We start from the raw sequence: 14,282 nt of genomic DNA, 5'->3' as shown, positions 1-14,282 counted from the left end.
TTTGTCTGTAGAGTTATGCACATACAAAAGTGTGTGCAGGATGAGTGGGGGGGGGGGGGGGGTCTTGTCACAAAACTAATCCTTACTCATGACAGACTCATTGAAATTACTATTAGAAATGATTTATGGGAGTAAGGGTTTGCAGGATTAGGTCCAGGAAAGCAATGCTAGTAAACCTTAAATGGAGTAAGCCAGAAAGGCCTATCCCAAGAGAACTAATTAACACATGACTTTAAAGTATAAGTGATACTTTATAAAGGGTTAGTTATTTCTCCAAACAGGTCACCTGGACTTCAGTTTCTTCTATTTTTCTCCAGTGAAATAGTAGCCTTTACTTCTCCTTGATGCTGTGGGTAACTGTTTTGAAGTTAGGTTGGTGTGGAGGGAGGAGGGGAAGAAGAGGTGCAGATTGGATCTGTTTTCTCTTCTCTTACCCTCTGTCCCAATTCCTATCAAAGCAGGAGATTGTTATTCCTACTTCTCTGAAGGGGGAGACGAGTTTAGTAGGCAGAAATGGGACTGGACAGTCATAATTCTTCCTGTGTCTGGTGATGCTTAAGTGTTGAGCCAAGGAGAAACCAGGCCTGTCTTGTCTGCAGCAGGATGCATCAGAGCCCAGGCAGTCCATTTCTTTGAGTGCACTTGAGGAGGTGGTGCTAGTTTTCAGTAGGTCCACCACAATCTAGGGCAGGGGTCTCAAACTCAGTTTACCTTAGGGCCAGTGCCAGTCCTCAAATTCTCCCAGCGGGCCAATAATGTCACTGAAGATGGTGTTCAGAAAAGAAAACATTTATATTGTGTATTTTATTTCGAATTTCTTAGAAATAATAAAACTGTCATACAACTTTATACAATTAATTCTTTGCCTGCCAGAGAGTTTTTAGTGTTTGCCAGACACCTGGCAACGCTTTAGTTCTGTCTGTTTGTTGATGTTTGGCCTCAGTGACTGAGCAGTTGAAACCTTCAGGATTGCAGGAAGGTGTGCATCAGATGGTTTTGTGTTCGGTATTTTGACTTATTTATATTCATTGTGGAGGGTGAAGGGCTGATCTGCGGGGCTCGCCGGGAGGTGCTGGCAGGGAATGGGGGAGGTGGGGAGGCTGCCAGTGGGTGCGCATCAGCCACCATTCCCTCCGCCATTGGTGCTCCAGCCCTGGATCACCCACAGAGTTGGTGCCTATGTACGCTACAGTTAGACACCGACAGCTGGCCTGTGCTAGCTGACTCAGGCTTGTGGGGTTTGGGCTACGAGTCTGTTTAATTGCGGTTTAGACATTTGTGCTCAGGCCTGAGCTATGGGACCCTCCCACCTTGTGGGGTACTAGAGCCTGGGCACCAGTCTGAGCCCAAACGTCTACACCACAATTAAACAGCCCCTTAGCCTGCGCCCCATGAGCGTGAATCAGCTGGCCCGGACCAGCATTGTTTTTTAATTGCAGTATAGACAAACCCTTAAACGTTAAGTGCAAAGATAATCTTATTGCAGAGAGAGTGAAGTAATTGGTAGTGTTATAAGGAAGTGTTATAAGGAAGGCTCTGCCTTCCCAAACAGCCTGCCCCTGCCCCCTATCCAATCCCCACCCACTTCCTGCCCCCCTCAGAATCCCTGACCCATCCTGCTCCTTGTTCCCAGACCACCTGCCCAAAACCTCCCCCAACCATGACCCCGGGGACCGCCCCCGCCAACTCCCCCTGCTCCCTGTCCCCTGACTGCCCCAACTCCTATCCACCCCCCACCCCGCCTCCTGACTCCCGTGAACTCCCACGATCCAATCCACTGTCCCCGGGACTCCCTGCCCCTTATCCAACACCCCCCCCCAGCCCTAGCCTGCTTACCCTCACCTCCCCCCTCTCTTGGAGCCTCTGTGTGCAGCGTCCAGGAGCGGCCCGCTGGAACTCGCAGCCCCACCCCCTTACCACGTGGCTCTGAGCAGCAGGAGCTCAGGTCCCGCTGGAGCCACACTGCTGCAGCGCTGTCCGGGGGAAACCTCCCTGCCGAAAGCTCAGGCGGGCTGGGCAGGACAAGCTTGCCCACCCCTGCATTAGGGTGTGCCTGGGCTCACCGGCACACCCCATACGCACGCCTATGTTTGATTTTACAATTGTTCTGATGAACTGCAGAGTACCTTTACTAATGTAGTTGTACTTGTTGGCCTGTGGTTCCAATCTATTTTTTTTATTTGCTAACTACAAAAATACTTAAGCTTAATAAGAAAATTGAACTTAGGTTTGTCTGGCTTTATGGTTCAATAAGAACGTGTATGTTTTATTTAACATTCTTAAATTACTTGATATCAATTGATATTCCATGTCAACATTTGAAAAATAGATACTTTTCAAAAATTGATATCTACTATGAAGGGCCTAAAGTTGTTGGATTTTTTTTCTTTTATGTATTTTTGAAAGGAGGCTTGTCTGGTAGATCGGATACAATGACTATTTCATATTAACTGAAGGGAAGTATGTATTTTTGTCAAGTTAGCTTTAAACATTTTTCCGATATGGTTGGACGAGCTAGAATTTTCTGACTAGAGTTGGCAAAGGGGGAGGAGATTTATTGTAATAACTCATAATAATAAATTATAGCCTAGTTTAAATTAATATTTGACATTTCAGAAGATCACTACTTTCGTTTGTATAATTAACTTTAAAGGGACTGAACAATTAAGAGCATAGGACCTTTTCAGATGGTTCAATTCAACATACGGCTTCTGTGGCTTCAGTTATGATCTTTTGTTGAATGTTCTCGGGTTTACTGCTTTGCTTCAAATACATAGTGCATTCTGAGTGCTTTGAAAATATCAGTTTACTATAACGCTGTAAAAACAAGATTATAAGAGATGCTGGATACAACATGTGGCCCATACTATCTTCCAAAACTGTATTGTAACTGATTTTATTCTGTATATCTGTGTGACCGCTTGCAGGATACCAGGTTGATGTTTTAAATTTAGCACAAAACTCTCTCATTTTAAAACTATTCTCTGGTATCCTCCCTCAGCACTAAGAGTTTCATTCTCAAAGCAGCATTCCTGAAGTTTAGCATTTGTTTCAGCCATTAGGGATGTCCTTTACCTGCTCAGGAATGGCCTTGATTCAATTTCCCCCTTCTCTTCTCCAAAATGTAAAAGTATCTTGAGTGTTAACTATGTGGCAGCCTGAAATTGCCTGAACAACAGGTCTTCTGGCTTTTCTCTGTGTTTCTGTTCAAGGTAAATACTGTAGCTATAGTTGATATAATAAAGTTGTGTCACCATTTCCATTATAAAATCTGTTTTTGGTTTGTTTTTTTTTGGGGGGGGGGGACTTTATAACTTAACTGTAAAACCCAATAATTTTCTGGATTTCCTATGAATTTGGTTCAAAAAAGGTTCCAATCTGAGAACACTTAAAGGAAAAGAAACGATTAGCTTAGGGTGCCTTGTATGCACATGTAACTTAGATTTAAAACAAAATAAAAAGGAAGAAAGTAATCTGGCAAGAGATTGGATATTTTAAAAGACACAAAGATAACAATTATGGTCATTTTAAACGGGCTACTGCATATGATGGTATATTTTTCATACAGATTTTAGTTATCCACGCCTAGTAAGTTGTACAACTTATTTTTAAATTTACAGAGTCTCATGTAAGAGTGATTTATCTCTTCTACATGTATATTTATTTATACAGTAGACCCAAGATTTGGAAAACTTTACTTGGATACCTATTGACAGGAAGACTTAAGCCTGCTAGTCAGAGTTAGCTGTAAAAGATGACAGCAGGGGAGGCCTGCAAGGGAGGTCTTGAGACAGTACTGTTTCCACCACCCTCTGTTGCTGGGACATCTACAATCGTCCCTGGGCCTTACTTGGATGCTCATGTCAAGGCTGAATCCCCACTCTGTCACTTTGAGTACAGAAGGTGGGGGCTCGCAAGGATTTTAAAAATTAATACTTGCCACTCCAGGCTTGTATTAAACTCCCAAGGTTACAGCTTTTCTCTTGGTAAACGCTGCCACCACCCAAATGCAAAAAACCCCCTTTGAACCCAAGAAGGAGCACTTGGGAATTCCTCCCTGTGGGATACCCTCAAGCTCTTTCACCCCTCCCTCTGGGGAAGAGTTGAGAAAGAGAACAAAGGAAATTAGCTGTTGCTACCACCTAATCCAACAACATGCACAAACCTCTTAGGACACAAAAATCCAATCCCTGTTCTTAAAGGTAAATTTTATTAAACAAAAAAGGAAAAAAAAATCTGGAATTTAGGCTTTTGTTAGATTTTTTAAGAGTAATTCCAAAAATTAAGCACCCAAACTAGCTTTCTTGGGGGTTCAGCTTAAAGTTTGTAAGCAAACAAGAGCATCAGCACAGAGGAGATCCACAAGCCAAAATAAGAAATAAAGCTTATTGTGTCTAACTAAACATTCCCTATCCAAATAATTTCTTCTAGGTATGGAAGATACTTTTTCATACCTGGTTCAAACCTTATACAGCATTCCTACTTATAGCATTGCTGCTTTGTGTCCCTGCAGCCAGAGAACAATAGACAAAGGGAAAGTTTCTTTCTCAATTTTAAAAAGCTGGGCTCTGGGAGGAAGTTTTGGTGCGGGAAGGGATCTGGGGTGCAGGCTTAGGGATGGAGTTTGGATGCTGGGTGCAGACTCTGGGCTGGGGCAGGGGTGGGGGTTCAGGAGGAGGGGGTGGGATTTCAGGCTCTGGGAGGGAGTTTAGGGGTGGGAAGGGGTGTGTGGAAAGGAGGAGGGGTGCAGGCTCTGGAAAGGAGTTTGGGGGTGGGAGGGGGTGAGGGTGAAGGCTCTGGGAGAGGGGTGGGGGGGTCATCGCTTACCTGGGCCTTCAAGGCAGGGCGGGCTGGGGGGGCCTCTGCGTGCTGCTGTCCCCAGGCACCGACCCCACGGCTTCCCATTGGCCTCAGGGGTGCTCAGGGCAGGGGCAGCGTGTGGACGCACAGCCCCGCCCCATGGCCGCAGGGAGGGGCCAGCAGCCACTTGGAGCAAGCGTGCAGGAAGCCGCTCAGCTCCGCTGTTCTGCTGCTGGTGGGCGCGGCCCTGGGCCATTTTAAATTGCGTACCGGGGGGGGGGGGGGGCAGGTGAGGGAGAGTGTCTGGGGGGGCAGCAGGCAGGGCCAAGGGAGAGACCTGGCCCCAAAATTGCTGGAGCCCCACAGATCACATTGGGGAGGTTCTTGGGCTGCAGATGGCCTGTAGGCCGGGACTTTTTTATAGCTTTTCCCTACCTGAGCTCTGATTTTCTTAATTCTCAAATTATGTCTCCACCCACCATGAAAATTTGCTCTCCAACTCATGGAAGACCACTGGTCTGCCCAGTAACTACCAGCCCTTGCTTCTGGATGGTTTCTTGAAGTCTCTGTCTCCTTGCATGAGTACACAGAGATACAAACAAACAGGCATGCATTAATATCTCAATGGCCTATAAGCAAATAAAATACTGCCGTGCAAAAGGTATGTGGGTTACATGAGCAGAAGTCTTGTTTTGTTAGTGTTTTTGTTTTGTTTTTTTCTGGGGGGTAATGGTTGGGTGTGGCAGGGAAATTATGTAACAAGGGGAGAAGGAGCAATGTATGCAACCAGAAAGGAGCAGCACTGGTGTCAAATCAGGACTGTGGGAAGAAAGGACAACATTCTTCAGAGAGCAGCCTCTAGTGTTGATTTGAACATCTGGAGACTGGGAGGAAAGAAAAGCCTGTCACGCCTGCAGGTCCTAAAAAGATTCTGTAGGGAATATTTTCAAGAAAATGCCTGTACCTCTAAGTAAAAAGGAACATATGCCAAATGTAAACAGTGCAACAAAGAGATGCAAGACTTGGCTGTCAGAATGAAACAACATTATGAAAAATGCTCTTCAGAAGGCAATGACTTTGAAGATGAAGTGCATCTCTGAACAGTCTGGGTCAACTGGTTAGTAAAATTATTTTTGCATTATTATCGACTGCCTACCATGTTTTACTATGATAAAAGATAGCTTAGATTATTGTCATAAATTTGTGTTTTGGGTGGATTACTTATGAATTTCAAAATGTTTATTTTCAAATTATAATTGGTATGTTTGTGGAGTACTTATCAATTACTATTTTTGCTCTTACGGCTGTACTTTTTCAGATTTTTTTTATTGCTCAATATAATCAAATATCCTAGGTGAAGCTTTCCTATTTAAAAGTATTTATTAGGCAGTTCATGAATATTAACATTTTAAATGTTCTTTCAAACTGTTTGGGATGTTGTTAAAGATAAGGATTTAAATAGACTTAAATCATAAGGATTATCTATTTATCTATTTCCCTATAATACTTTTTGATTAAATTCTATCATTTAAACATTGGTACAAACATCTGCAGTAGGGGGAATCTTTCATTATTTTTTAACCATTTTTGTTTCAGGGTCCACCTTAGACATAAGAGGTTATGAATGCCCATCATCTGCCATGTCTACTGCTGGAGTCATCTACTGGTACCACCAGCAGCATTGCAAGTAAGCATACATCAGAAGGTAAACTACCTGTATCCCTCCTCCCCCCCCTCCATCCCCAAGAAAAAAAAAAAAGACTTCGCCATCCAGTATAACCACGGATGAGTTTGTAATCAGGACCAGCAAATTCCATCAAGACTCCATAGATGAAAAGATTGCTTGGTTCATTAATGCAACAAATTCTCCTTTTCATCATCTTCAGAAGAAACATTTCATTGACATGGTTCAATCATTACAACCAGGCTATGCGCCACCCAAAAGAGCAGACGTCACTTGAAGGTTGGTTGATGCAGTGTAGGAGAGGGAAATTGAACAGTGTGAAAAAAACATTGACAGGATACTCATTAATCTGAGTCTTGATGGGTGGAGCAGTGTGTACACAATAATCCAATTGTAGGTGATTTTGTGATAACAGAAGATGGGGTTGTCTATTTTACAGAAACAATTGATATGCTGTGTGAGCATTTCCTAATATAATACTTAAAAGAAGTAGCAGTAAAAGCTGTAACAAACTGTGAACAAAAAAAAAAGTGTCAAGTGCATAGTTTTGTACTGACAATGTTGCAAATGTATGAGAAGAAATCTAGAAGAAGATAATGAAGGGAACCTGCAATTTTTATAATATATGGATGCGGAGCTTGTTTGGTACGTCTTTAGCCAAAAACTTAAGTACAACTCCAGAAAAACGGAAAATGTTGAAATTGCAGAATACTTTGGTACCAATCACTTTGCTTCAGCTTCACTGAAGAGAGCCGGAAGATCCAAATTAATTCTCCCCCAAGATGTGCAGTGGAATTCAGTGATTGATTTTTGAGCTATTTATTAAGAACTGGCCAATTCTGATGACAATTTGTGAAGAAAATCATGACAACGCAGATGGAACTATCACACCACAGTAGTCAACATCAGACTAAAGAGAAATGTGGAAGATCTCCTGACTATACTGAAACATATTTTCATAGCCTTGGATAAATTGCAGAAAGATTGCTGCTGTATTGTTGATTCTGTTGCAATTTTGAAAGAACTTCAAGAGACACTGAAGAAAGGAAAAACCCAACAACAAAGTTCTGTTGCAGGCTGTAAAGAAGCAGATGGATCAAGCACTTACTCCTCCTTTTCTTGCCAATATTTTCAACCCAGAGTACTAGGGTAGATGCCTAACTCCTAGACAAGATGATGCAGCTATGGCATTGGTGACAATTAATGCCCATCAGTCATGCCAATCGTAATAAATTTCAGGGCTGGCGGTGAACTATTTAAGCAGCACAGGTTTTGCTAATGTTTTTTAAAAAAGTTACACCATTGGACTGGTAGACGTCATTAGTTAAGCACCTGCGCAGAGTTTATTGAAGTGCTAAACCAGCTTTAGACAGCAGTAGTCTCTTCAGCAGCACAGATTGAATTAGTTCAAATGAAAAAATATTCTAAGTTGGAAAATCTATTGGGAGTTGAAAAAGCTGGAAAGCTTTGTTTTTTTTTTCCTCATCCAGTCTATGAATAAAAACAAGGAGGGAGAAGGGGATGAAATCTACTATTTTTAAAAGTCTGAAGGACAGCCTAAGTAATTTAGGAGACTGCTCATTTTCAAGAGACTTGGGCAAGTAGGAACTTACATTCCCATTACTTTTACTTAGATGTATTTGAAAAGTTTCCCAGGCTGCCCTGAAATAATCAGTTTAATTCAATGAGTACAATTAATCTCTCTTGTTTAATAAATCATTTAGTTGTAATTGTGAAACATATTTTGATAAAAGATGGTTATGTATCCAAAACGCTTACGGTTATTTTGTTTAATAAAAATACATTTTATATGCAGTTTTGTGTCTTTAATTAAATTCCAGTTACTGTCCTAATGCTCTTGACACAAATAATGAGAGAGAAGTTAATTATTCATTTTCTAAATACTAAAAACTTAGTAAGAATTTGCAAATATTAAGTTATGTAATTGCTTAAATAAATGTGATAGAGTGTACCCTTCTAGTCACAAAAAGATGTACCAAATCTAGTATAAAGATTCTACTTAATTGTAAATCAACATGATTTAATGGTTATATCCGTCAATGAGTGTGCCTTTTTTAGAAAATATCTGAAGTACAAATGGAAAAGCTCATTTAAATTGAGGCTTTCCACTTCATGATTTAAATGGCCTTGATTTAAATTGATTCACCTGTTAATCTTTTTCTTTGTCCCAATTATCTAATAGAAGTACCTCCATTTCACATAATGCTCATTTTAATAGTACTGCTCTCTAAACTAATATATTAACTGCAATTTAAAATCCAGATTCACCAGTGAGCTTTGAGAGCTTTTTACTGCTCCATCACATCTGCGTGAGGGGGGAGTATATGAAAAAAAAATCCAGTATTTAAAAATCAGTTTAGTCTAGTCAGGGACCACAAACATTAAAATGCCTTAATCCTAATCCTATAGGTATTTCATTGTCTGGGTATAACACAAGAAGGACATGAGACACTTGTTATGGATCTTAATCAGGCTGCAACTTTATTATATAGATGTCTGGGACTACCCGGCAGATGGAGTGTACAGTGCAGGCAAATCCATGATTATTCAAATCAGTTCTCCGGGATTTTCACCAGCCCCCCTTTGTTTCTATCCAGGTCCCCCAGCTAATCCTTGGCTTGGACCTTACCATCCACCACCCTCATAAGAGGGTTAAGGTGGGCTATGAGAATGGGGGGAGAGGGGAGGTTGGTTCCCTGCCATACCAATCAGAGAAGTTCCCAATCCCCTCCCCCGTTCTGTTCTTTTATCCATTACCTCCTTTTAAGTCCTTTAACAGGCCATTTATCTGGTCACTGGCTGCCTTCCCTATGGAGTACTTGCACTGGACATCCGCCCAACCTTACAAAGTAAGTGCATGGCTACACTTGCAGATGTAGAGTGCTTTGAGTTAAACCAGCCTTCGTAGAGCGCAGTAGGGAAAGCGCTGCAGTCTGTCCACACTGACAGCTGCAAGTGAACTGCTGTGGCCACATTAGCAGCTCTTGCAATGGCCACAGAGAGCAGTGCATAGTGGTAGCTATCCCAGCATGCAAGTGGCTGCAACGTGCTTTTCAAATGGGGTGGAGTGTGACAGGGAGTGTGTTGTGTGTATGTGGGGGGGGAGGAGAGCATGTCAGCATGCTGTCTTGTAAGTTCAGACAGCAGCACACACCCCCCCCCGCCGCACCCTTCCGCCCCCCCCCACACCATTCTACAGTAATGGTTTGCTTTGTCTCGGAGCAGATAAGCATGCCAGCTGTCAAAACAGAGCTTTCAAAGGGCATATGTGCATTCCTGCAGTGATTCCAAAACAATGACAAGAGTGGCCACTTGATTTAAGGGGATTATGGGACGTTCCCGGAGGTTGATCAGAAGGCAGTAATGCAACACCTCGTTCACGCTGACGCCTGGAAATTTCAGCCAAGGCGCACCAAGTGTTAATCTTCTTGCCGAGGTGGAGTACCAAGAGCGCTCTAGCCGTGGAGAGAGAGCGCTCTACGTGCCTTGCCAGTGTGGATGGGTAGTGAGCTAGGGCGCCCGGGGCTGCTTTAATGCGCTCTAACTCACAAGTGTAGCCAAGCCCTAAATTGTGACATGGCCTACCACCTTTTTCTCTCACCAGAAAAGGTTCTCTCACACCCACTGTGGAGAAAGTGAAAAAACCTCACTCTGCCGAAGTCAAATTCAGGTGGTGTGGGAAAAATTCCTTCCCAGCCCCCCTTTAAAAGGAGCGACTAGTGTAGTACTCACAGCAGGTCCTAACCCAGCCTGCCATTTGCTTCCACTAGGGGAGGGAGGGTGGGCACTGGCTTCCTTGCTGCGTGGAACAGACACACTTGCCCCTCCCAAGTTTCATACCTTTATGCCCTTTGGACCTCACATTCCTGGGAGGGGGGAGTCATTGCTGCAAAGCTGTCCACCGAGCATCTTTTTTACAGCAGTTTTTGACCTCTTTCTCCCCCCCCCCCCCCGCCCCCACCATAAACCAGAGCCCCAGACAAACTCTGCCCCACCTTACTTGTGGTGCAGTCATTGTCATTGCAGGGCAGAGTTAAGTGTGTTTTGGTCATTAACTATGTATTTTTAACATATTTGGATTTCTTTTAAGTGTAATCTTAAACCCAGGAAATGTAGAGTTATGCTGTGTGGTGTGTTATGTTTTGTGTGGTAATTGCATCCCTTTAATATATATTTTTTACTCTTAAATTACTGATACATGCCCTCTACTAAACTCCATCTTTTCTGTCTGGGAATCATATACTCAGTGTAAAGTCTTCAGAGATTCTTTTAATTGTGTGTACAGATCTATCACAATTGGATTCTGATCCTTGATTGGGGACAAAGAACAAATAATCCTTAATCTATTCACATCTATGAAAAGGGCAGCATGGTGTGTCTTGGAGAACAACGCCTATAAATGTTAGAAGTCAGATGCATTGCCTACTTGAGTGAGGGAACTCAAATTTTTGGGGTAGTTTCTGAATTCTGGACTTCACATGCATGTGGGTATGAATTCAGAGTGCTTATTGTCATTGTGAATAGTTTTCCCTCCAGACATTACCTTAATAAACTGATAGTGAAGGTTATGCCTTCATTCACATGCAGTGCCTCAGATTGCATTGTTTACTGATAAAACATTGTTTATTGACTTCTTAATGAGCCTGATATGTGACGATCTTCCAAACTTGCATGAACACCTTGATAAGCTATGAGTACTTGTAAAGAACTTTCACTTTCAAAAAATAATTTACATCTATCTACTTAACTCTGACCAGTGATTGATTCAATTCCATTGAATGTTTCTAGTCAGATTATTCCTTTATGCTCTGCTTAATTCCTGTGGACAGCATCGAGTTTGGAAGGCTGTTCTCAGAGGCTTGTTTGCGAACAACTCCATTGCACCCAAATACTTTGTATAATCTTCATGTGATTCAGGTATAACACAGTGGTTGTCTGGGGTTGTTAATTCTGTGGTCCTCTTAAAGTGAGAGGAAGAAAAAAAAATTTATATAATTTTTAATCGGAGTTGTTAAATGAACTTTTGCATGAATTGTAGTTGTAAATTAGTCCCAGGATATTAGAGAGACAAGGTGGTCCAATAAAAGATATGCCCTCACCCATTTTATGTCTCTAAGTACAATGTTGTGAGGTGAAAGGAGTTCCTGACCTTTAGTTCTAGTTACTTGAGAGAAGACTTTAGGGAAGTTTCTGTTTGAGCTCACTTTTAGCACTTTAGACCATTTTGTTTTCAAACTGTGAGGCACTTTCGCCCCTAGGCAGGGTGCCGTGACGTTATCAGGGGTCAGGGAGTGAGGTTTCCACAGGGCTCCGGCCAGCCAAGTGTCCGGTCCAAGGCAGGACAGGACCCTTCCTTTACCAGAGGTTGTAAAGGAGATGGGGAGAGCATGGTCCCTTCCAGCCCTCCCCAGGGAGCAGCCGCCTGCTGCTCTCCCCTCCGTGATTTCTGGGAACTCCTTGAGTGCTCTTCCTGCTGCTGCCCAGTCCTGGATGCCCACTGGTCAACAGCCCTGGGTATTTTTAAACTGTCCTGAGCCTGTGGGAGTCAGAGGCTCTGGCAAGAGGGGGGGAAGGCAAGGACCCCTTGTCCATTCCATGCCACTCTGCCCTGGGCACCTCCGGGGGTGGAGCCAACTAAATGCTGCCACCACTGTGCTCCTCTTGGGTGAAAAGAAAAGGAGTACTTGTGGCACCTTAGAGACTAACCAATTTATTTGAGTATGAGCTTTCGTGAGCTACAGCTCACTTCATCGGATGCATACTGTGGAAACTGCAGAAGACATTATATACACACAGAGACTATGAAAGATGACCATGAGATCATGGTCTCTGTGTGTGTATATAATGTCTTCTGCAGTTTCCACGGTATGCATCCGATGAAGTGAGCTGTAGCTCACGAAAGCTCATGCTCAAATAAATTGGTTAATCTCTAAGGTGCCACAAGTACTTCTTTTCTTTTTGCGAATACAGACTAACATGGCTGTTACTCTGAAACCTCTTGGGTGAGTCACTTTCTGCAGTAGATGGGAGTGGGTTAGCAGCGGGGCTGTTATGAGACTCCAGTGTAGAAGGGGAAGTTTGGGTAGTTCTGCTTTAGACTAGTTTTGTTGGATCCTTTGATAGAAGTGATATTGGCTGGTGCTTCAGCCTGCTGTTTCTACTGTAAATATACTCACAATACATGCACTGGTTATTGTATTAACTACTGATCAAGCATCTTGGAAGGGATGTGTGTGAAATTACACATTAATCAATTAACTTATTTATAGAGTCATTGACATTTTTGTGGAAATCTACCATGCTTCCTGTTTGTTCTGCCAGTATATGCTTAACAGGAACAGTGGTTGGAACATTATTTTTACATGTGGTCAGACAATGCTGCCAAATCTGCTAGGGGAAGGTGGTGTCACTGGTGCTAGTGTGATGATTACAGCGTGTGGTCCATCCCTTCACTGACTGCTTTATGAAGTAGAGCTCTTTGGTGTTATCATGAACACGCTAGGGAATAGAATCTCTGACTCACCACATTTACCCCACCTGAATCATAACGTATCTCCATCCTCAAGTGCTTAAAAGTCATGAGAATTTTGTAAAATATGGATTCTTCTTGCTTTCTGATTTTGCATTTTTAGCGTATGTGCTGGAGGATTCTCTGCACCTTGAAGTCTTTAAACCACAATTTGAGGACTTCAGTAGCTCAGACATAGCTCAGGGTTTTGTTACAGGAATGGGTGGGTGAGATTCTGTGGCCTGCGTTGTGCAGGAGGTCAGACTAGATGATCGTAATGGTCCCTTCTGACCTTAAAGTCTATGATTCTATGATTGTCATATTTTCAAGCAGGAGGGCTAAAAAACTTTTTTTAAATGAAAGATTGATTCTAGGAGCTAGTGTTTCAGGAAAACTAAACATTGTGACACTCATGATAAAATCGTGAGAGTTGGCAACACTGCCAATCAATCTTCCTACCTTTTCCTATTATTTATAGGAAATTTCAATCCATTATTCTGCAAATATACACACACCAGTTCTGGACTTCCCCCTGCTGCCATGATATAAGAATTTACAGGGATGTCAAGGAGAAAGTTATGCACTGAATCTTGGATCTTTGATTCAACGGGAATCCAGTTAGCTGCAGAACCTCAGATCTGGTTAGGGTGAGGATTTATATCTCTGTTGCAGGTAGGAAAAGAATGGCTGTGGTCAGGCTGAGCCAGATTACTTTCCATAAACTGTGTTCACTCTGTGTTTTACCCTACCCCTCCCACTGGTATTTCTCTCATCTTACGCCCTTTTATTCAAGTTTATTTCTGGTAATGATATGAAAATGAGCCATGCCTCTTTTACCTAGTTGGAATCCGTTCCCTGTGAGTATTGATTGGAACTAAGGTTTCAGTTGACAATGTTTGACCTACATGCTGACTACTTCATACTTCTCTCCTGAACAAGTGTATTCTGAGGTGGCATTCTGTAATTCTTTATCAGCCTGGTCCTTCTGCAATTGTATATTGCTGGTATGAACAGATCACAATGGACCAAATTGTTTTACTCATCTTTGTAGTTTAGTAATAGAAAAGACCACTTGTCCTCTCAATTTCCTGCTTATATTGTAGCTTGTATACTGGAGTCCCTTCTCCAGGACAGCAAGATTGTGCTGCAATGAGATCTTACTGGGGGATTTGTGTGTGTGTGTGTGTTTTTTTTTTTTTCCCCCTGTTTGATGGTAGGGGTTTTGGAAAGTATCCAGGACTCTGAGTTGCATGAAAAGCTTGGGATGCT

At 42.6% G+C, this 14,282-nt stretch overlaps 1 protein-coding gene across 7 annotated transcripts in view; it reads left to right on the top strand.

Annotated features, from left to right (window-relative positions):
- Window positions 1–14,282, top strand: part of RICTOR (RPTOR independent companion of MTOR complex 2) — a 189,001-nt gene that overhangs the window by 21,267 nt on the left and 153,452 nt on the right. For 2 of the 7 annotated variants that reach the window (XM_073343823.1, XM_073343819.1), the window contains exon 2: window positions 6,397–6,487. The exons of 4 other annotated variants lie outside the window; for them this stretch is intronic. In XM_073343823.1, coding sequence (XP_073199924.1) covers window positions 6,425–6,487 — 63 coding nt within the window. In that variant the 5' untranslated portion in view covers window positions 6,397–6,424. Of the gene's footprint in view, window positions 1–5,152; window positions 5,918–6,396; window positions 6,488–14,282 lie in introns of those variants that run through there. One more of the 7 variants, XM_073343821.1, reaches the window with a different exon arrangement.

The sequence above is a fragment of the Lepidochelys kempii genome, chromosome 5 (genome assembly GCF_965140265.1).
Source record: "Lepidochelys kempii isolate rLepKem1 chromosome 5, rLepKem1.hap2, whole genome shotgun sequence".
In the NCBI taxonomy this organism is placed as follows: Eukaryota; Metazoa; Chordata; order Testudines; family Cheloniidae; genus Lepidochelys; species Lepidochelys kempii.
This window is presented reverse-complemented; position numbering and strand designations above follow the sequence as displayed.